Genomic DNA, 22125 nt, shown 5'->3' with positions numbered 1-22125 from the left:
CTTACAAGTACACAGGAAAGATGTAACAGTAAACAAGTAACTCCATTAAATGCCAATTTAGCAAAAGTACAGTAGTCTCCCCTTATCCTGGGACTATGTTCCAAGACCCCCCAGTGGATGCCTGCATATATGTATACATATGATAAAGTTTAGCTTATAAATTATGCAGAGTTAGAGATTAACAACAATAATTAATAAGATAGAACAACTGTAACGCTAGAGTTGTCCCTCAGTATCCACAGAGGATTGGTTCTAGGACCCACCATGAATACCAAAATCCAAGGATGCTCAGGTCCCATAGCTGGCCTTCAGTATTCAAGGTTCTGCATCTGCAGATTCAACCAACCAGAGATTGCATAGAACTGTAGTGTTTATTTTAAAAAACCCACATATAAGTGGACCCGTGAAGTTCAAACCCGTTTTGTTCAAGGGTCAATTGTATACTGTAATAAAAGTTATGTGAATGTGGTCTCTCTCTCTCTCACAAAATACCTTATTGTAAAAACTTAACACTTTTTCCATTTTAACTAAGCACTTAAAATGTGGCCATAACTCTTTCAGTTTGAGGTATGACAGCAAAATTAGCATGAATTTCTTTTTCCTTTTTTGCAATTTCATGGATAGAAGATTCATCCTTACTATAGATCTTAGCAACTTCAGCATGTGATTTTTTTCTTTCCTTATTAAATCAATAACTTTCACCATTTCACTTAAAGGAAGCACTTTACAGCTTCTCTTTCGTATATATGAATTGCCAGACATATACACACACTATACATAAAAGATAACTAGTAAGAACCTACTGTATAGCACAGGGAACTCTATTCGGTGCTCTGTAATGACCTATATGGGAATGGAGTCTAAAAGAGGTGCATATATGTGTATGTATGGCTGATTCACTTTACAGCAGAAACTAACACAACATTGTAAGTCAACTATACTCCAGTGAAAAAATTAATTAAAAAAAAAAAAAAGAGGAAAGGTAAAAAAACCAAAATGAATTGCCAGCATCATCACTCTTGCACTTTGGGGCCATTATTATTATTATTATTTTTTAATTTATTTTTGACTGTATTGGGTCTTCGTTGCTGCACATGGGCTTTCTCTACTTGCAGCGAGCAGGGGCTGCTCTTCGTTGCGGTGCGCGGGCTTCTCATTGCAGTGGCTTCTCTTGTTGCGGAGCACGGGCTCTAGGCACGTGGGCTTCAGTAGTTGTGGCTCACGGGCTCTAGAGTGCAGGCTCAGTAGTTGTGGCGCACGGGCTTAGTTGCTCCGTGGCATGTGGGATCTTCCCGGACCAGGGATCGAACCTGTGTCCCCTGCATTGGCAGGCAGATTCTTATCCACTGCGCCACCAGGGAAGCCCTGGGGCCATTATTAAGTAAAATAAGGGTTACTTGATCATAAGCACTGCCATCTCCTGACAGTCGATCTGAGAACTGAGATGGCTAATAAGTGTTTAATGGGCTAGACAAAGGGATGATTCACATCCAGGGTGACATGGAGTAGGACAGCACAAGATTTTATCACACTACTCAGAACTGCATTCAACTTAAAACTTAAAAACTGTTTATTTCTGGGGACTTCCCTGGTGGTCCAGTGGGGTAAGACTCCATGCTCCCAATGCAGGGGGCCTGGGTTCGATCCCTGATCGGGGAACTGGATCACGCATGCTGCAACTAAGAAGTCCGAATGCCACAACTAAGATCCCATGTGCTGCAACTAAGACCCAGGGCAGCCTAAAAATAAATATTTTTTAAAAAAAAAGAATTGTTTATTTCTGGAACTTTCCATTTAATATTTTTGCACTGGGGTTGACTACAGGTAACTGAAACTGCACAAAGCGAAACCATGGATACAGCGAGGGACTACTGTATGCACAGAGTCTGGAAGCTTTACCCAAAAAACTGACACCTGACTGGATTTAAAAGATGTGAATGAAAAGTTAGCTATGTGGAGAAGGAAAAAGAGTATATTCCATGCATGGAAACAGTGAGTGCTTTGAACAAAAAATTTTACATGTTGGAAGTGTTGACTAAACAGAGTAGCAGAAAGAAGTAAAACTGGAAAGGCATATAGGGTCTGTATCAGTGCCTTTCAAATTCTTTTTGCGAAGGATCTGGTTTTTTATTCCTAATATGTCATGGACTGATATTTTTGGTCTATACCCCATTCAGTGAGACAAGGCCAGTGATCATGTGCTTGATGTCATGGCAATCCAAATTGCCTCTAAATGCTCCCTTTCAACTTCAGCACTTATTTCATCAGAGACTAGAACCAAACAGTTCCTGGACTGGGCTTGTCCATGGACCACATTGTGAGTCACACTGAGCTAGATCAAAAGGTTTTATTATATCATGAAGACACTGTGCAGTAATTGAAGTATATATATATATATATATATATATATATGTATATATATATATATATATATTTTTTTTTTTTACTTTCCTCTTTTTAAATCATAGTTCTACTAGATAATTTACAATCCTAAGAGAAAGGTACTATTTTCTCCCCATTTTCTGCATTAGGAAAATGTGGCTTATTAAGGTCAAAAAACTTTATTATAATGGTACACTGAGAAAAAAATATTAGTAGCTCACACCACAGGCAAGAATTAATTTCCCTAAAACAGTAAAAAGCTCCTAGGAATCAAAAGCTCAATAGAAAAATGGGCAAAGAATATAAATAGACTGTTCACAGAAAAGTAATAGCCTTTATTTATATGAAACATGCTTAACTTTACCAATAATAAGATATGCAAATTTAAACTCTACTGAGACACCATTGCCTAGAAGACAAGCAAAAATCCAAAAGCTTAACAAGTCACTCTACTGGTGCGTCCGGGAAGAAAAAAGTACCCTCATGACATTACTAGTAAGAGTATACATTGGTGATGGTACTGGCACAAAAACAGAAATATAGATCAATGGAACAGGATAGAAAGCCCAGAGATAAACCCACACACATATGGTCACCTTATCTTTGATAAAGGAGGCAAGAGTATACAGCGGAGAAAAGACAGCCTCTTCAATAAGTGGTGCTTGGAAAACTGGACAGCTACGTGTAAAAGAATGAAATTAGAACACTCCCTAACACCATACACAAAAATAAACTCAAAATGGATTAAAGACCTAAATGTAAGACCAGACACTATAAAACTCTTAGAGGAAAACAGAGGCAGAACACTCTATGACATAAATCACAGCAAGATCCTTTTTGACCCACCTCCTAGAGAAATGGAAATAAAAACAAAAATAAACAAATGGGACCTAATGAAACTTCAAAGCTTTTGCACAGGAAAGGAAACCATAAACAAGACAAAAAGACAACCCTCAGGATGGGAGAAAATATTTGCAAATGAAGCAACTGACAAAGGATTAATCTCCAAAATATACACGCAGCTCATGCAGCTCAATATCAAAAAAACAAACAACCCGATCCAAAAATGGGCAGAAGACCTAAACAGACATTTCTCCAAAGAAGATATACAGATTGCCAACAAACACATGAAAGGATGCTCAACATCACTAATTATTAGAGAAATGTAAATCAAAACTACAATGAGGTATCACCTCACACCAGTCAGAATGACCATCATCAAAAAATCTACAAACAATAAATGCTGGAGAGGGTGTGGAGAAAAGGGAACCCTCTTTCACTGTTGGTGGGAATGTAAATTGATACAGCCACTATGGAGAACAGTACGGAGGTTCCTTAAAAAACTAAAAATAGGACTTCCCTGGTGGCGCAGTGGTTAAGAATCCACCTGCCAGTGCAAGGGACGGGGGTTCAAGCCCTGGTCTGGGAAGATCCCACATGCCGCGGAGCAACTAAGCCCGTGCGCCACAACTACTGAGCCTGCGCTCTAGAGCCCGCAAGCCACAACTACTGAGCCCACGAGCCACAACTACTGAAGCCCACACACCTAGAGCCCATGCTCTGCAACAAGAGAAGCCACCACAATGAGAAGCCTGTGCACCGCAACGAAGAGTAACCCCCACTTGCCTCAACTAGAGAAAGACTGTGCGCAGCAACAAAGACCCAGTGCAGCCAAAAAATAAATAAAAATAAATAATAAAAAGTCCAAGAAAAAAAGAAAAAAAACTAAAAATAGAACTACCATACGACCCAGCAATCCCACTACTGGGCATATACCCTGAGAAAACCATAGTTCAAAAAGAGTCATGAACCCCAATGTTCATTGCAGCTCTATTTACAATAGCCAGGACATGGAAGCAACCTAAGTGTCCATCAACAGATGAATGATACATAAGATGTGGCACATATATATAATGGAATATTACTCAGCCATAAAAAGAAATGAAATTGAGTTATTTGTAGTGAGTTGGATGGATCTAGAGTCTGTCATACAGAGTGAAGTAAGTCAGAGAGAGAAAAACAAATACTGAATGCTAACATATTCACTTTGAATGCTAACTGATTCACCTTGTTATACAGCAGAAACTAACACAACATTGTAAAGCAATTATACTCCAATAAAGATGTTTAAAAAAAAAAAAGAGTATATGTTGGTGGAAGGCAGATACCCTTTAGGATAGTCATTAACGCTTTTCAGAAATATCCTTCCCTATCTATTTCAAGGTATACTGTACCACTTGCTTGAAGTTAGACATGGTTATATAATTTGCTTTAGCCAGGGAAATGTGAGCAAAAGTGACATACTGTGTCTTTGGGGCAGAAGTTTTAAGAGCCAGAATGCAATCTCCTATGTTCTCTTTCATTTGTTATTTTTTCTTTCCCTCTACCACCAATATTGGCAATGTTCTAGAAGCTGGCTGATCCCTTAGCCTGGGTTGCAGAGAAGATAACTTGAAGCAGAACTCCTCAACATACAGGATGATAAGCAGCATGAGCAAAATAAACCTTTGTTGTTTTAAGCCACTGATAAATGGCGAGCAGTATTTACTAAAATTACAAATGCATATCCCCTCAGATATACTTGCACGCAAGCAAAATAACATATGTAAAAGGTAATCATTTGCAACATGGTTTATTACAGCAAATGACCAGAAACAACCAAATGAACATCAACAGAAGACTAGTTAAATACTTGCAGTACATTCATACAGTGAAATATTATGCACCTGTTTAAAAAGAAAAAAATTCTCTTAGAGCTAATATGGAAGAATCTCCAAGTGAAAAAGCAAGATGTTCCCAGTGTGTATAGTATACCATCTTTTTGTTTCTAAAAAAAGGGGGGGGGATTAGAAAATACATTCATATTTACTTACACCTGCATAAGGAAATTCTATAATAATAAGAAACTAACAAAAATTATCTTAGGGCAGATAGGTGGAACTTCCAATTACTCAGAAAAAAAAAATTCTTGGTGCTATACTTAACTTCTTACTGTCTCGCAACCTCAATCTGTCAGCAAATCTCATCTTAAGTATAAATGGTATGCTTCTGCCTCTATCTTAAAGTGCTATCAGATCCTTCTTTAAACTCTGGCTTATCTTCCTCCTCTTGGGCACATCTAATCAACTTCCAGTTACATGACCTGTGTTAAGAATATATTTACTGTTGTTCTGGTATTCAATTAAGTTGCAATGGTTTTTGGTTACTCTTAAATAAACCATGCTTTTCTCTAAATGACTCCAAGCTTTGGCAACTGTTTTTAGCTATTCTTTTTGAGAGACTCTGAACTGCCTCTTAAAAAGTCATAAAAAACTGCTCCAATATATTCTTGTTTTTCTCATTCAGAACTTTTCTTCTACATGGAAGTTATTTTACTTTCCTTTATTATAAGAATTATGACCCTTACTCTGAAAAATTAGAAATAAAAAATTGATGGGAAATCTCTTCCTTATAGTAGTATGCCAACTAATGAATGTAGAAAGGATAATAGAAATAGAAAGTTACCATTTGGCAACCACCATTAGTGGTGGTAGATTCAGACAGGAGTCATACATGGATACTTAGCCTGTACATGGAGATTTGATGAGGAACAAGATACTGGCATGGTCTCAGAGTATTGTACCACAAAATACTTACCAATTACAAAAGGAAAAATGGTGTCGGAACAGTGGAGAAACCTGGCTGATACAAACATAACTAGGTGATTTTTTTTTTTGGCTATGCCGTGTGGCATGCGGGATCTTAGTTCCCCGACCAGGGATCAAATCAGTGCCCCCTGCATTGGGAGCATGGAGTCTTAACCACTGGACTGCCAGGGAAGTCCCTTAACTAGGTGATTAAAGTTAACATTACAGGGGGTAGGACAGTTTGACAACATGTACTTTCTGATGCAGTTCACTAAAATGAGTCCAACATCATTTTTGTGTAATCCCTGCCAAGAAAGTATGGCCTGAGTCTAGACATGAGGAAACATTGGATGGACCCAAAATGAAGAATATGTTACCGAATGAAAGGCCTGTACTATCTGTTGAAGATGCGAAAGACTAAGGAGCTGTTCCAGATTAAGGGAGATTAAGAGACATGACTGCTAAATGCAACATGTCAGCCCGGATTGTATCCTGGACCAGAAAAGAGACATTGATGAGACAGTTGGCAAAATTTGCATGGGGACTTGATGACAGTATTGTCATTGTTGATTTCTTGATTTGGATAGTTATATTGTGGTTATACTTGAGAGTAGCCTTGTTTTTGGAAGATACAAACAGGAGAACATCATGCCTCCAGCCTTCTCTCAAATGGTTCAGAAAAAAGATTAATCATAATGGATGGAGGGTGATGGAGCAAAAATGTTGTAAAATGTCAACAACGGAGGCATCTGGTGAGGAGGATATAGGAGTTCTTTACTATTTTGGCAACTTTTTTCTAAGTTTGAAATTATTTCAAAATAAATTACTTTTTAAGTGTGTTTACACATGTGAGCATGCTTGCATTTTTAGTATCTGCCAGGTATTATACTACCGACAGCCACCTGTCATCATTTAAAAATCTCCTTTCACTAACACAACATTGTAAAGCAATTATACTCCAATAAAGATGTTAAAATAAATAAATAAATAAATAAAATAAAAACTTCCTTTCTGCCTGAAAAGTGACTACTGACACACAGATAAGGACACTTCAAACTTGCAATGCTGCAAATGAAAAATATTTCTATTTTTACTTTTTTACACTGTTTTAGATATTAATGTGTTGGGGCCTTAAATTAGGGGAGCCCGTAGAAACTTCTTAACACTAAATTTCTGGCCCTGTAAAGGTCAGCCATTGGTACTTGAACTGGCTGGCCAAGGGAAACAACAACTAATCCTAAGAGGCCTTGAAATAGTCTTCTATCCTAAACTCAAAATAAAATGGCCTCACAGGTGATAATGGTACTGAAAATAGCATTTAATTTTACTTTCAGGCTCTTAACCCACTAGGTCTACTTGATTTCCATTAATCAGCATAGAGGGGAGCCAATGGCTACCTGCCCATCTCTTAAGGCTCCAGCTTACTTGTCATGCATTCCCAGAAGCACACTGTAAGATGACTAATCACTGACTGCTTCTTCAGCACCATATGTCTCCCAATTTCAAAGGAAAAACTGTCCCATCTAGAACCAGAACAACAGATTTCCTACCTCCTGCAGCTGGAGTCGAACCTTGGTAACTGCTCGGATCCAGTGCGCTCTGGCTTGGGTAAATGGCGAAGATGCACTCTCCTCGGGAAAACTTGTAACAGAGAAAAGAATGTTCCTTAAAAATAAGCCCAGGCCACAAGATGACAGTGCTCAAGGCAAAACTGCCAAATACCTAAAATTAAAAGGTTTGTTGTATTCATGCCTATACTTATCTAGTGATTCAAGCCACTAAAACAGCATAGTCCTGAATATCCAATGTGAAAAAAATTCCTAAAATGACAAGTCCTTTTAGCTTTTCATCTGTTCCCTCTCTTTCTTCCCACTTTTCCACTCACCTGATGAGGCAGCTCATTGGGACAGTCAGGGATCAGGATACCAGCAGCAATGGCAAGGGCCCTAAGTCAATGACTAACATAGAAACCATGCAGAGAGGTGTGGAGTAACCCTCTCTCCCTACCTCTCAAGACCACCAGTCTCCCTTGAGTGTTCTACATAGCACCCTTAGGGCAGAATTTTGTTCCTGCAAACCGTTCCTGCTCCATTAAGTATTCTGGAAGGCTTTCCAATTCCTAGACTACATCAAAGTGCTAAGAAAAAAGGCAGAGCCCTTGTCCTGCTGTGATCTTGTTCCTTGAGCTGCCTCAGGACCACCCTCAGAGAAAGGAACAATAAATATAACAAAGTAGCTGTGAGGCAGAAACACTAACCTGTATTAGAACAAATCATCATCATCTTAACTGTAGAATAGTGGTTAATTCTTGGTGATGATGCTTCTCCTCTCTCTCACTGGGGTCTACCGACAAGGCAGTAAAAAAGGACCCACCATCTAGACACTTAAAATATATGCTAGGCTCTGATGCCACCTAACTGGTTCCATTGTTTTAAAACATTTGTGGGCACTTCTGAAACTGGCCTGGACGTCACTTGCACAGCTAGGATCTGGGAGGACAGAGCCATTAGAGAAGGCCAGGCACCTTCTGCTGCTCGACCAAAAACTCTACCCAGACAACAGTATCTTTAAAGTCCAAGGTCGACAAAGAGCTATCTTTCCGTGGGTCGTCAATCCAGTAAAAAAGCTGGTCCAGAACTCAGTCTCCCTGATGTCTTGTCTACTAGACGAGCCACCAGAGATGATTAAAAATCAGGAAAACAAACAGAAAATAAGTTTCTACGTTCAAGTGGTGGAGTAGAGGCATCAACCATTCTCTAACTTTTACCACATAATCAGCATTCACTGCTCTGATCTTCCCATGACCTTGAAATTTGAGAATTTAAGTCACACCTAGCCCTTATCACTCTACCCCAGTGGTTTTCAACTAGGGACAGTTTTGCCCCTCAGGAGAAATCTGGCAATATCTGGAGACATTTTTTGGTTGTCACACTGAGAGTTGCTCCAGGCATCTAGTGTGCAGAGGCTAAGGATGCTACTAAAATACTACAATGCATACAATAGCTCCCCATAACAAAGCATTATCTGGCTAAAAATGTCAACAGTGCTAAGAATGAGAAACCCTGCTCTGCCCCAACCTATCAGCAACTCACTGACCAATTTAACTCAATAAGAACAATACTCAAACTCTGTACTAAGCCTCATTATGTGACTGTTAAAAGGACAAGTTTTAAATTTTTCTCCTTATGGGTACCAACTGCCAGACATACTGCTAGGCTCCAGGGAGACAGAAGGGTGGGTTAGATCTGGCTTCTAGACCAATTCATTAACTCTTTCCCAGTTTTGTCAGCCAGGGAAAAAACAAAACAAAAGAAAAAAACAATGTTCACAGAAGAAATTTAAACATTAATCGGGTGGGAAGCCTATTTCATTCAAAGCAGCTCCTCTGAATGAAATGACCTGCAAGGCTCAGGTCAGTTTCAGACTCAAAGGCTGTCATATGTGGGGTCAACTAGTAAGCCAAGAACTGCAGACTCTAGAAGGCCTGGTACACTGCAGTTAAAATGTTCTTCAGAGATCCTCAAAATACACTGGAAATTACACCAAAAAGCAAAGGAAGCAGTGCAGAGATAAGCCTCAGTATCCTGATCACAACCACACCCAGCTGCAGGGAAACAAACAAAAAGCAACTGCATTCTGTTCAACAATACCATAGGGCAGGTACTGAGGAAACCATGTGAGCTCCTCAAGGTAACCATCACCTACCTCTCCTGGGGGCCTACGATGTGGTCTTTGTGTAGCACCAGATCTGGGGGTGGAGGGGTTGTAGCATCTTCTTTCGTCTCCTTGGGTTCACATGCTCCTCCCTTCTCCTCTTCACGTGCCACCTCCAAGGCTTTCTCTTGTTCTCCAAAACCTACTTGGCTGTCTCTGGAGAAGCTGCCAGAGCTGTGGCAGGAATGAATCAAGTCCCTCTCCCGACGGTCATCATCTTGTTCATGACACTGGTCTAGTTCACTCAGCTGAGAGCTTCCTTGACTCACATTACAGGAGGAGCCATACCTACTACTGCTGGTGGGGCTGTGAGAATGAGAGGAAGACACATCAGTAAGTACATACAAACTAAGGACCAGAACAAAGTAATGGATAAATCCAGGAAATAATGATTCTATCAGTGGCAAGGATCACAAACAGGAGGTTCCTGGGAAGAGAGGACCAAAGTTCACAATCTAGAAGAACTAATCTCTGTTCAGCAAAATCACAACAGGAAAAATAACACAACATGCTGGGTTCTCAAATAGCACTTAACCTCAACCCTGCAATTGACTTTGAAGAATTCTTTATCTTAACGTGCTATTTTGTAAGTAGGTTTAAGAATTATTAAAATAGTCTGTTTATGCCTAAAATTCTCTACTCGGACTTCTTAAAAAACTTGTCCAGTGGCTGTGATTAAAGTTTTCTAATTTCCACAGAATAAAATGGATGGATGAAATCTACTCCCTTTTTCTACTACCTATTAAATTGAGATCCCCTTTTCTTCCTCTCCAATTGTAAATGTAAATGTCTGTTCCTCAGAATGAGCAAAGGAGAGTGAGCATGTTCCTTCAATTATCTCTCAGCCATCTGTATAAAGTAATGGAAGCAACTGGGAAATGGAGGTTAGGACCAAGAAATTCCTCAGGGGAATCGTCTCATCAACATGAATGTTACAATGGTATCCCTGGCAGCATAGGGAGTGTCCCAAAGATGAACCTGCCCATCTATAGCTGAGTTGCTCTCAGGACATGGCTCAGTTTTGGACAAAGTGGACCACAGTCCAACTCCAAGATCTGAGTCAGGGCCATATTAATGCATTTCTGTATCTGAAGAGAGGTCAGCCCACCCCTCTCTCAACCACCTGAATTCCCATACCCAGAAAGGAAATTTGTTGCCCTGGTATAAGAGGTAGCAGCTATAGCAGAGAAAGTGGCGGTGAATCGTGACCAGAAAGAATACTATTCAAAGTTACTCCCTTAAGCCGTATACTAAATTTGGGGGATTCAGTCCTATTCAAAATGGAGGGACTTGGGGATGATCTATCAATACAAGATCTATCCTAGCCCATTTGGATAGTTCCATCCCAAGTCAGAGGCCCTTCGTTTTACTTCTGGTATTCTGCTGGAAAGCCTCCGTGCAAAAGGACAAGGAATTTCCTTGCCAAAGAGTCAAGCTTTAACTAAAGGGCTTATGTTTACTCTTGGTCAAATGAAGATAAATCATTATTGTTTTCCAGTGATATTTTCCCTATGATTCCTCCCAATTATCTGGTATTTCCAGGCTGACTTCTGATTCTTCATCCCATGGCAGCAGGATAGGTACCAAGCCACTGTTCTGAGTAGTTCCCAGCACACATATACACATGAACATGTGTGTGCACATACTCACATGATCTCCAAAGTACTTGACCAGCCTCTTTGGACTGGTTTGAGCCAGTGTTCAAGGCAGCATTCCTAAAATGCACTGTATGGTGCTTCTTCTTAGGGGAAATAATAGTACCCTTTGCAGGTGGACCCTGCACAATGCTCCAGACTGAGTAACTACAGCAAACGATAGCCCTGAGCTCCTGTGAGACTGTACTGAAAGCACTTACCAGACACCAGTCTCATGGGTAGTAAAATGCAGAGACTGGAAGAAGCTGTGCAAATTCATATGGAATATATATAGTATAGGTTATTCCAAGCCATCCTTTGCATTTTGTATTTTACTTAATACCTTCATTGCCACTGGAGAAAGCATCTTAGAAGACTTGGAAAAGCAAAGCAAAGTAGGTCTCTCCTGGCTATTACAGATATAAGTGCCAAAGGCCCAAGGAACCATTCTAGCCTATCATGTGGTTGTAATTAATATATGCCACTCAATGACTTGCTGCCTCTTCTTGCCCTCCCTTCTCCATTCTGCATTATTCAAGGCAGAGCAAACCAGAGTGAGTAAATCTCACGACCTAGCCTTCCCTTTAAGCAGGAAGCTCCTTGTTCCAATAAATGAATTACATTTGGCAGAGAGAAGAGAAGATGACAATATCCACCTATTATTTCTTCTTACTTAACCCCTAATTAACATGAAGCTCAGGTGCTGGGAAAGACACAGGAAGGATAAAAAGCAGGCTATGATTAAGCTACCACTAAGTCATTGCATCATAAATGGTCAGTTCTTTAAAATCATTTATGATGCTTTAGTTGAGAACAGGCCTTTTGCTGGTCTTTGGTTCCTTGATGTCATGTAGAGCAACTGGCTGCTGTACATTCGAAACAGAGTCAATGCTAGCAGGCGCTGCCTCCTCTTCATGTGTTTCTGGCTGGTGAAGTAGCTCAGAGACAGTGCAGTGTTCTTCCTCATGACTCTCTGAAGGACAGGTGGGGTCAGAGAGGTTATCTTTGGTACCCCCCTGTTCTCCAGATGCTGGGATTTCCTGCTGGTTTTCCACTTCTCCAGGCCCTGAAAGCTCATGAGCACATATACTTGGCCTGGTCTCCAGCTGCCCAGAGGTCCCAGAGGGCTGAGTCAAAACCTTAGCTGGTTCAGCACTGGCCCCAGACATTTGAGAAGACTCCAAAGTTTTGTCAGCCTCACTGAATTTAAGGTCCTGATCACTGCTGATAACCAAAACTGGAGAGGAGGATTCTGCAGGCATTTGTTCAGGGTCCCATTTGTTCTCTTTCAGCCATGGGAATGAAAGATCCAGCTTCTTTCCATACCTTAGTTTTGAATCACTTGCCACTGCACTACTCCCTTTCCCCTCATTACCTCCCTCAAATAGAGTTGACAACTTCTTAAAACTGGACATTAAACCAGTCTCTGCTGCTCTATTGCCAGAGGAGGAAGGCGAGGAAAAGAAAGAGCTCAGTGGTTTCCGATAGTCAGTAGCAGAGGATGGGAAATGGAGTTTTGGCCAATTGATCATGTTTGGGATTTCAAAATGAGGACTTGGCTGCTCCGTTTCCTTGGGGACTGCGGGTGGACCTTTCTGGGCATCAAGTATCCCATAGTTTTCTTTGGCACAAAGCACAGGTTCCTCCAACGGACGGTGAGAAAGGTACCCTTGGGTTTCCAGTGTGGCACTCCGGCCAACACTCGCCTCACTGAACACTGTAGTATTGGTTTCTAGTGAATTGGTTGCCTGTAGCTCTAAGAAGTCTTGGTTTGTGGAGGCAGACTGCATATCTGGCTCTGGCTCAAGAGGAAGAGGTAGGTGAATCGGAGGAGGAAGCTCTTTGGCAATCCAGGTAGGTTCTGGATGCAACTGTGTTGGCAATGAGATATGCTCTGCTTCCAATGATGCCTCTGTGTCTGTACCCTGCAACATCCCCATGTCTCCTTCATCACTCAGAGACAATACTCCTTGCCCAGTATCGTCCCCTGAGACAGAAGATGCAGCCTCAATTGTTTCAGAACGTTGGGGTTCTGGAATATTGTCAGGAATATTATTGTTTTCCATTTCAGTTGTTAGGTTAGGATCAGCCGTCAAGGTCTCCGAGTCTGACTTTGCACTAACCACAGTCATTCTACAGTCACTGACTATAGCTTTTGAATTGAGTGCTCCAAAGGTAGCTTCTTTCCACAAATTTTCGGGAGGTACTGATTCTTCAGTATCTCTGGAACCACCATTTTGAAGCAATGCAGTAGCTGGAATAGATGATTCTTGTTTGTATGTCTCTGGTTTGGGACTTTTAAAAAGTCCAAATAACTCACCTTTGAGAGGCTGAGATGATGTACCAGAAGAAAAAGAGAAAAAGGAGTTTTTCTTTGGAGGTTTAGGAGAAGAGAAAAGTCCAGAGAAAGTTTTAGGAGGTTCAATTAAGGACCCAGAGAAAGATTTCACTTTGGTCACAAACCCTGAAAGCATTTCTACTGAAGAGTCCAACATTGATTTGTCTTCCACTTTATCTACATCTTGACTCTGGAGGTGCCCTGTAAATCCTGGCTCCACAGAGGAAGAAGCTGGCTCCAGGATCTGTGTTAAGACCTCATCAGGGGCCTTTTCTAATGGCAAGTTCAGTGGGTCATTAGTAAATCTTTCACTTTGGTGGTAGGTAGTACATGTGTCAAAATGGTTAACCTTTTCAACCAAATGGCTATCATGTGAAAAAGAGCTGGCTGGTGAGTCACTCAGAAAGGTTTCCTGTATGAAAGCCTCTTCTTCATGGGGAGATACCTCAAGGGTCTCTGGACCAATGAGCAGTGTTTCAGACTGTGCCTGAAATTGTTGCGAATGAGGAACAATGTCTTTTTGTGACTGACTTACCTGGAAATCTTTTAAAGATGTCCCTGGTCCATTACTGGAACCTAGTTTCCCTGGATAGTCGTTTTCTACATTGAGCTCATCTGCAAGGGAGGTAACCTTAGTAGTGTTGCTAATGGAAACACAAGGAGCCATTTGCTGTTCGTGAACTACCTCCTGGACTATGCTACCTCTATTGTCATTAGAACCTTCTCTAGTCATTGTATCACTCATGCCTACAAAAACACTTGGCTTCTTACAGGGCTGGGAAGTCACTGGAGCATCAGCTGAAAGGCTGTGTTTTTCCCCAGGAGTCTGCTGCTTTTCATCCAAAAAGGACAAGTTGAAGAAACTGAAAGAGCTATTACGAGAGGCATTGTTCTTGCTGCCTGAGTTAGCAGTGGAAAAAAAGGAAGGAAGTGTGAATAGCCCTTCTCCTTGAGATGTGGTTCTTGGTAGAGAAGTAGAGGCTCTGTTCTCAGATTTTTCGGATCCAGTCAGGAAAGAAAATATACTCTTTCTGGTTGGTAATTCTGGTTGGGATGGAGATGTTGTGGCAGTTGAAAAACTCTGGTCTTTGTCAGAAAAATGATCTTGTTCATTTGAATTTCTTCTGCTCAGAATATCTGATGATATTTTATCACTTCTTGGAACTTCTGTCACTGTAGTCACACCACTAGTCTCTACTGAAGAATCTCTGGAGGATTCTTTGAGACATCCTGTTGAGAAAGATGAATTTGGTGACTGGTGGAGTTGGTGGTCTCTGGAGGGTGCCTCTTCGTCAGTCAAATGATCACCCTGGATCTCCCTGATTGATGGTTCCTTTAGCTCACTGTCATCAATAGTAGTCTGCTTGTTCAGATTTCTAACTCGAACCTTCCCTTTAGAAGAAACTGGTGCAGCAGGAAAGTTTCTAACATCCTGTTTAGTTAGATGTGCAGGATTAGGACTTGACTTGACCTCATCCTTATTAGTCATTGAAGAAACAGACATATTTTCAGTTGTCTGTTTAGGAGATACATTGGTTTTAAAGAAATCCCCAAGGGAATCAAAAACATTTGAAACACCAGGAGATTCATTCTTTTCCTGAGATGATATCTTTCTATTTTTATCACCATTCTTTTCTAAATTTGGTGATCCTTCTTTATTCACCTGGGTTTTAAAGAAGTTCAAAAATCCAGATGCCTGTTTCTCGTTTGCTACTGCACTTACTGAAGAGTCTTCTCCCTGACCAAAGAGTTTCAGTGCACTTTTAAATAATGTTCTCTCAGACTCTTTGGAAGACTGGTCCTGAGGAGGCTCACAATTCTTGCATTCATCCCTACTAAACTGTGATACAAGAGGAATTGAAACAGAATCAGCTGTAATCATCTTGTCATCTTCTATATCTGATTGAGTCTGAGAAGTTGTTTGGTTTACCTGGAAAACAGATTTTAACAAACTTTGTTTTTTCACATGAATGCTTTTATTTAAAGGGAATTCTTTCTTCATATTTTTAGTAAATTCTGGTCGCTGAACACTGGATACCACTTGTCTCTCTGAATCCTTCTTGAGAAGACTTTCTTCCTCATTTTGGGAGTTACTCTCTAGTTGCTTACTCAAGATTAATGACTGAAGACCATCATTTGTGATCTCTGCTAAGTTTGACTGCTGATCTATTTTCTGCATGGCTGAAGACTCTAAGGATTCATTCTTATCAAAATTCAAAGTACTTCCAGTTGAAGCACCCAAAGCAGAAAATGACGAAGTCACTTTGTTCAATGATGACATCTCTTCTGTTTGCTGTGGGATGTTAGTCTTATTTTCAGGATGAACCAAAGAGGCAGCTTCTTCAGAAGACTGGGTCCACTGGAAACTGGAAAGGTTAACTGATGAATCCTTCACTAGAGTCTGATTCTTATCTCCCTTTATAATTTGATATTTATTTAAGACATGATTACCAATCGTTTGGGGCTGATTTCTGAGATCCAATGTACACTCAAAGTCTTCAGAACCACCCAGCCTTTCTTTAAAAGATACAAAATCTCCTTTTGACTTTTGAGGAGTATAGCCTGAAAAATCTAATGGTTGATCCCTTTGGCCATAACTTGACTTTTCAAGTACTTGTGAAAACATTCCTAAATTTAGATACATTGGTCCCTCACTTCTTGGCAAAGCTACAGATAAATCAAGAGGGTCATCAATTGGTTCCTCTTCAACATACCACAGTAATTCGTCTTCCCTGTCAAGTACTTTAAAATTGTAAGCAGGAATAGTGCTATCATCTAATGTAGTACTTGATAGATCATTTGTCTGTAAGTCATTCAAATACTCTTCATAAGAACAATCAGGTATAAATAAATATGCATACTGCCCAGTAGAATCAGTAAGGAAAGAATAGATATATTGACCATCGTGGAACATAAAATATCCATAATCTCCATCCTCCGATGGCCACCACACTCCATTTTCAAGACATGACAACCATTCCTGGTATTCATAACCAACACTTGAATAAACAAAGTTTTCATCCATTCTTAATGAGTCTAGATCAACTACGGGGCATGTACTCTTCTCATAACCTGAAGAACAACTTAAGTCAATGGGTAATTCTTCTAGTGAATTCTTAGTCTCATTAATTGGAAGATAACAAGAATTTCCATATAATGAGTTAGCTGCCCACATATCACCTCTCAATAAGTAATCTTCATTAAATGCTAACTGGTTGAATGATTCATGTGGTAAGTCACACCAAATGACACTGTTTAGATTTGTTCTCCACTCCAAGATATTTGCATTTTGATCTTTTTGGCAAAAATTTATTGCTGGATTTTCTGAGTCAGGCCACAAGAAAACATCGGCTGATGGAAATGTATTTTGATTCAACATATAATAAACTGGCTGAAGTTTTCTGGAATTTTTAGAGAAATCTTTTATATCAGAATCCCATTCATAAGAGAAAGGACTGTTCATCTCTTCAAAAGCCTGATAGTGGTTTGACTGACTAAGAATGTTAGTATTTAGCATAGGTGAATTTAACTCGTTAGAATTTTCATGTAGTTTTGCCTCAAGAGCGTGGTGTGGTGTCTGCCTCTTAGCCAAAGATTTCTCTAATAGGTCCTGCTGAGCAGTTGGAGTGCAGTGAAGTACACTGTTCTCAGAAGAGTAATTCTTTTCACATTGCTGGTTTTTCCATGTAGGAAGGCAATAACGGTTATCAACCCAAGCATCAGATAATGGTATGTTTTCTTTAGGTAAAGATAAGCAGCTTTTTATGAAGCCAGAAGTTTCCTGTTTTTCATGGTTCCTCTGATTCTCAAAAGTCACACATGAAGTAACAGGGATCTCATCCAAGGATAAATGCTTTTTTCCATTCAAACCCTTTAGGTCACCTAAAGACATGGACTTTGCTTCATCTGGTTTACAATCAGTCATGCTGTTATTTGATATCAAATTAAATATTCCAGAGAATAAGCTCAGTGTATTATTCCTGTGAGGAGAGTCATCTTTCTTCACATTTAATTCTTGTTGACTAGACAAGTTTTCAAGAGAAGAAAACCTGTTAAACAGGCCAGAAAGGAGGCCTCCTTGGGTTCTTTTCTTGGAAGCTTTATCTACAAGTTTGTCATCACTCATTTCATCAACCAAGGTGGGTTTCAAAATGGTGGAAGTAAACGCTAATGAAGAGTCTGGTACTGTTGAGGATGTCACTTGTGTAAAATTCTTACTTTCTCCTAAAGAATCTGAAGGTATATGCTCTTTGGACACAACTCCAGGAATGTTTAAGGTATCTCTTTCACAGTTCTCTATTGCTGTGTGGTCACTTGAGTGTAATTCCTCTATACTCCCAAATTTCCCAAGATCATTATTAATATTTGGAGCCGAATGAGACTTTATTTTATTAAGTGTGACATCTTCAGGAGTATTTATTTGGTCACTCTTATTAGATGTCTTTATATCACCAAATTTCCCTAGATTACTATGAATATTTGGAACTGAACTGGATTTTATTGAACTAAGTTTGGCATTTGCATGGCAGTTTCTTTGGATCTCTTCATCAGTGGTTACTGCTGAGCCATGAAAACTCTGGTCATTGACAGTTTTATGGCTGTCAGTGAAAGAAAATTTAAACAAAGGGAACATGCTTCCTTTCTCTCTTACATCCTGCTGTTTTTCAGAATGACTAAGAACTTTGAAAAATGGAATATCTAATTTTCCACAGGAAAAGGAATGCCCACATTTCTTAGGGCCCCTTTCCCATCCATCTTCCTCCAACTGGTGAATTTTCATAGAGTCTGACAAAGTCTCCTTTGAATAGGTCTCAGGAGAAGTGAGCAAAAACTGGCTAAAGGATTTTCTGAGTGGCTCAAGGAAATCATCGTCATCAGTAATTTTGTCCCCCTCTAATGGCTTTGAAGATGGTTCTTTATTTGCAGTTCTGCTGCCAGCTACACAATGATGTCTTAAAGTATCTTTGGCACATATTTTTGGTTGATCTGGTAACACAGACAGATCTGTACAGGGTTCTCTTTCCAACGGACTCGCAACATCATCTTTCTTACTTGCAGAATGAGCTAAGTTAGAATGTTCAATGGCTGCTTGGGAAGACAACAAATCCTCACTTAGGGGCATTTGGTAGTGAGGAGTTTCTCTATCACTCCTATCTAAAGCGACAATGCTACTGTCATTGCCCAGGGTATCTTCCCTTTGATTTGACTCCGAACCACACGCAACAAAGTTTTCCTTTCTTGTTGGCTTGCTCTGGTCATCATCTTTTCTAGTTTCATCCTTTTCCAAAAAGATTTTTAATGGATTTAGCAGGCTGCAAACAGACTTTATAACTGAACTCTGACTCTGTGAAGCAGAGTCCCTTCCAATAGTTTCTGTTGGATCCTGAAAGTTTAAACTTCCAGTTTTACTGTCCATGTGCTCATTTTCAGAGGTTTTGTCATGTTTGCCAACGTCCTTATTGTCAACTGTTTGAGAAGATAATGGAGATGGAGATTGTATGGAAAGATCCTTCTCTGATACTGACTTGGCTCTGGGTCTAGATGGCGAATTAATCTCCTCTGTTTGATTAAGAGTTTCTGTTTTCTCTGGAACTAAATAAACCAGCTTTTCCACAGAGGTTGTTAGATGCTTTGTGCCTGAACCCACCTTTTCTGTGAGTGAACTGAATAAAGAACCAACAGCACATTTTACTCCATTCAGCTCAGGGAAAGAGATGGCTTTGTCCTTGTCATTCCTGACAATGTTTAAAGATGGTATTTGATCCCCTGGCATTTTCTGTTCTGCATTATTAACAGTAATATTGTGTTTAAGTGTTTTTTTAGTTTTTGAAAGGGAGCCAAATCTATTAATCTCCTCTTCTTTCTCTGCTAAATATTCTGACACTGTTTCTACCAAACACTGAAGCTCACCCATTGTATCAATATAGTCCTCCTTGGGTTCCTCAATAGAGGAAGGGGTCATCTCTTCCATGGGGCACCCAGACAGGTTTCCAAGTGTGTCTGTAGCACAATTCATCCTTTGTGATGAGAATGCAGGATTTGCTCCATAATATTCTTCTGGAAAACCTCCAATATGATGGACATTGGATGGATGACATGTTGGTGACAGTAAATCTTCCTGCTTATCAGAAACGGGGGAACCCAGAAGTTCATCAGAAGTACTGCTGGCAGAATCTTCAAGAATATCTAATGGAGTGAAATTAGTGACATGCTGGTTTAAGCCAGATGACTTTTCACAGTTCTTAAAACAACCAGGAAGATCATAATCATGACTTTCCAAGTTAGTGGTCCACATGCCACTCTTAACCACAAATCCATTTTTGTAGGGACGCAAAACTGGGTAATTTTGTTCCTTCTTCTCAATGTGGCAAAGGTCACAATTTTCAGTGTTAGGATATGTACTTTTCAAGTTAGTCTTAGTTCTGGATTTATCATCATATTGGCTTTTTTCACTGTCTTCAAAATGACTATATGAGGGTGTCTTTTTCCTTCTCCTATCTATTGTATCATATTTCTGAGGATATCTAGAGAAAGTAGATGTTTCAAACTTAAGGTCATAATTAAAGGCAGTAGAGAATTCTGTCTCTTGGCTTTGAGATGGTATCTTTTTCCAATTCATATACTTTGGTTGTATTTGTTGGCTGTAATATTTATCAGTTTTTGAAAGAGTTCTCACTTCTTTTACCTCTGCGTCCTTTAAGTTTATGTTACTGTTTTCTAGAGCCTCTTGTGACATTTTCCCCTCTATCTCCTCATATATACCTTCTTGCTCTTCATAGTCAACATCAGAGAAATATGAAATAATCCTAATTTTGTCATTTTGAACGTGCAAGCCTTGTCTGATGTAAAGAGATAAAAATGGAGGAATAGTAAGGCAAGAAAAAAAGGAAAAACAGGGAAAAGGAAGAAAAATTATAAGATTTAGTACATATTCAATGAGAAAACTAAAATTAATAAAACTATCAATTTGATAAAAACCATTCAGACTGAAAAGACAAGATAAGGAAATCCACATGTCCTTAAATCAGTATTATAGCAATGTAGTCAAAAAGTTTTTCCACATTAGAAAAAGAATACCTATAACAACTTTAAAATACTTCACATGCTACCATTAACTATTTAGGATCCTTTTGTTTTCTAAGAAAGAAAGAAACAAACAAACAAAATGAACATATTCCATCAATATTTAGAATATATTTACAATGCCAAAGTTTAGAACTGTTATATATTTCATGAAAATATATCAAGGGATTTCAAGAAATCTAAATTTGTTGATGAATTTGGATCTGAAAAGCCGCCAAGCTGTTAACTTGCTGAAGGTTGTATTTTAGGCAGTACAGCCAAGAATATAGTCAAACATACTACTTTTAAAAAGAAAAATATATATAAAATATAATAATAATCTTTGACTACCATAAGTCAAACCCTGTTAGAGTACCACAAAGAGAAAATTATTTAAAGCATCATAATTTGTCGTTTGTGAAATCTAAAGGCTATATGTATTGAGGATCACAGTGAAATGAAAATCTTTCCCTATACTGATTACAGAATCAGAAGCTACACGCCCAACTTAAGTCAGTGAATACAGAAGACAGCCAACCTTACTTTCACTGAAGTTAGAGACTGCCTATTTCCTGGGTACTGAGGTGTGGGTGGAGAGAGGGCCTGCAGACTCGGAGCTTGTCGGCTCAATGTGTTCTTTTATAGATCTAACAGCCATTAGCATTTATTTAGGAAACAGAAACAACATCAAAGTGGTCACTTAGTCACTAAAAATCGTCAAGAGTGAGACTAATATTCTTTTGACCCCTCTCAAAACTAGAGATACTCTGGCTCTTTAATAGCTAACAAAGTCCAACAGTATTGTGAAACCTCAAACTATATATTTTTATACAATATACGTGTATTTCCCATTATTCTGGTTTAATATATATATATATTAAACATGCAGTTTCATCACTCTCAGACATCCTCAAAAATTCAAACTAAACTAACTCCATCCTGGAAGAAGTCTTTATCGTTCCAACTTAAATCAGTAGATAGCCATGGCTGTAGTAACTGAAACTACTTATTTTTACACTTCTAATTTACTGGAAGGTACTACGAACATGTTTGTTCCCTCAAAGATTTTAAATTCTTCCTAAAAAGCTCTAACTTAAGGTCTTAGACTACTTCCAAGAACTTAGTATTTACAGAAATAGAAGTTTAAAAAGCAAACTAGTGATATAATTTCTTCAAAAATTTTTAGAGAAAAATCATTTCAAAAATTTAAGTTAAAAATGACTATAATACAACTTTACTTAAAAATCATGTTAACTTTTCCTCTGCTGGAGATGATAAAATATTTACTCTTTAACCTCATTTCATATACTGATACAGAAAACTAATCAGATTTATATGTGATCAATTAAAGAAAAATTTTAGGAAAAAA

The 22125-nt window shown here is 39.2% G+C and overlaps 1 protein-coding gene across 3 annotated transcripts in view; it reads right to left on the bottom strand.

Annotated features, from left to right (window-relative positions):
• UNC13B (unc-13 homolog B) overlaps positions 1-22125 on the bottom strand; it is a 238082-nt gene that overhangs the window by 87335 nt on the left and 128622 nt on the right. For 2 of the 3 annotated variants that reach the window (XM_007196950.2, XM_007196952.2), the window contains exons 9-10: positions 9714-10028; positions 7559-7649 (exon numbers count right to left, since the gene is read on the bottom strand). In XM_007196950.2, coding sequence (XP_007197012.1) covers positions 7559-7649; positions 9714-10028 — 406 coding nt within the window. Of the gene's footprint in view, positions 1-7558; positions 7650-9713; positions 10029-12175; positions 20219-22125 lie in introns of all 3 variants that reach the window. The other variant, XM_057548317.1, reaches the window with a different exon arrangement.

This window comes from Balaenoptera acutorostrata, chromosome 6 (assembly GCF_949987535.1).
Source record: "Balaenoptera acutorostrata chromosome 6, mBalAcu1.1, whole genome shotgun sequence".
NCBI lineage: Eukaryota > Metazoa > Chordata > Mammalia > Artiodactyla > Balaenopteridae > Balaenoptera > Balaenoptera acutorostrata.
Note: the sequence above shows the minus strand (reverse complement) of the source record. Positions and strands in the feature narration are given on the sequence as shown.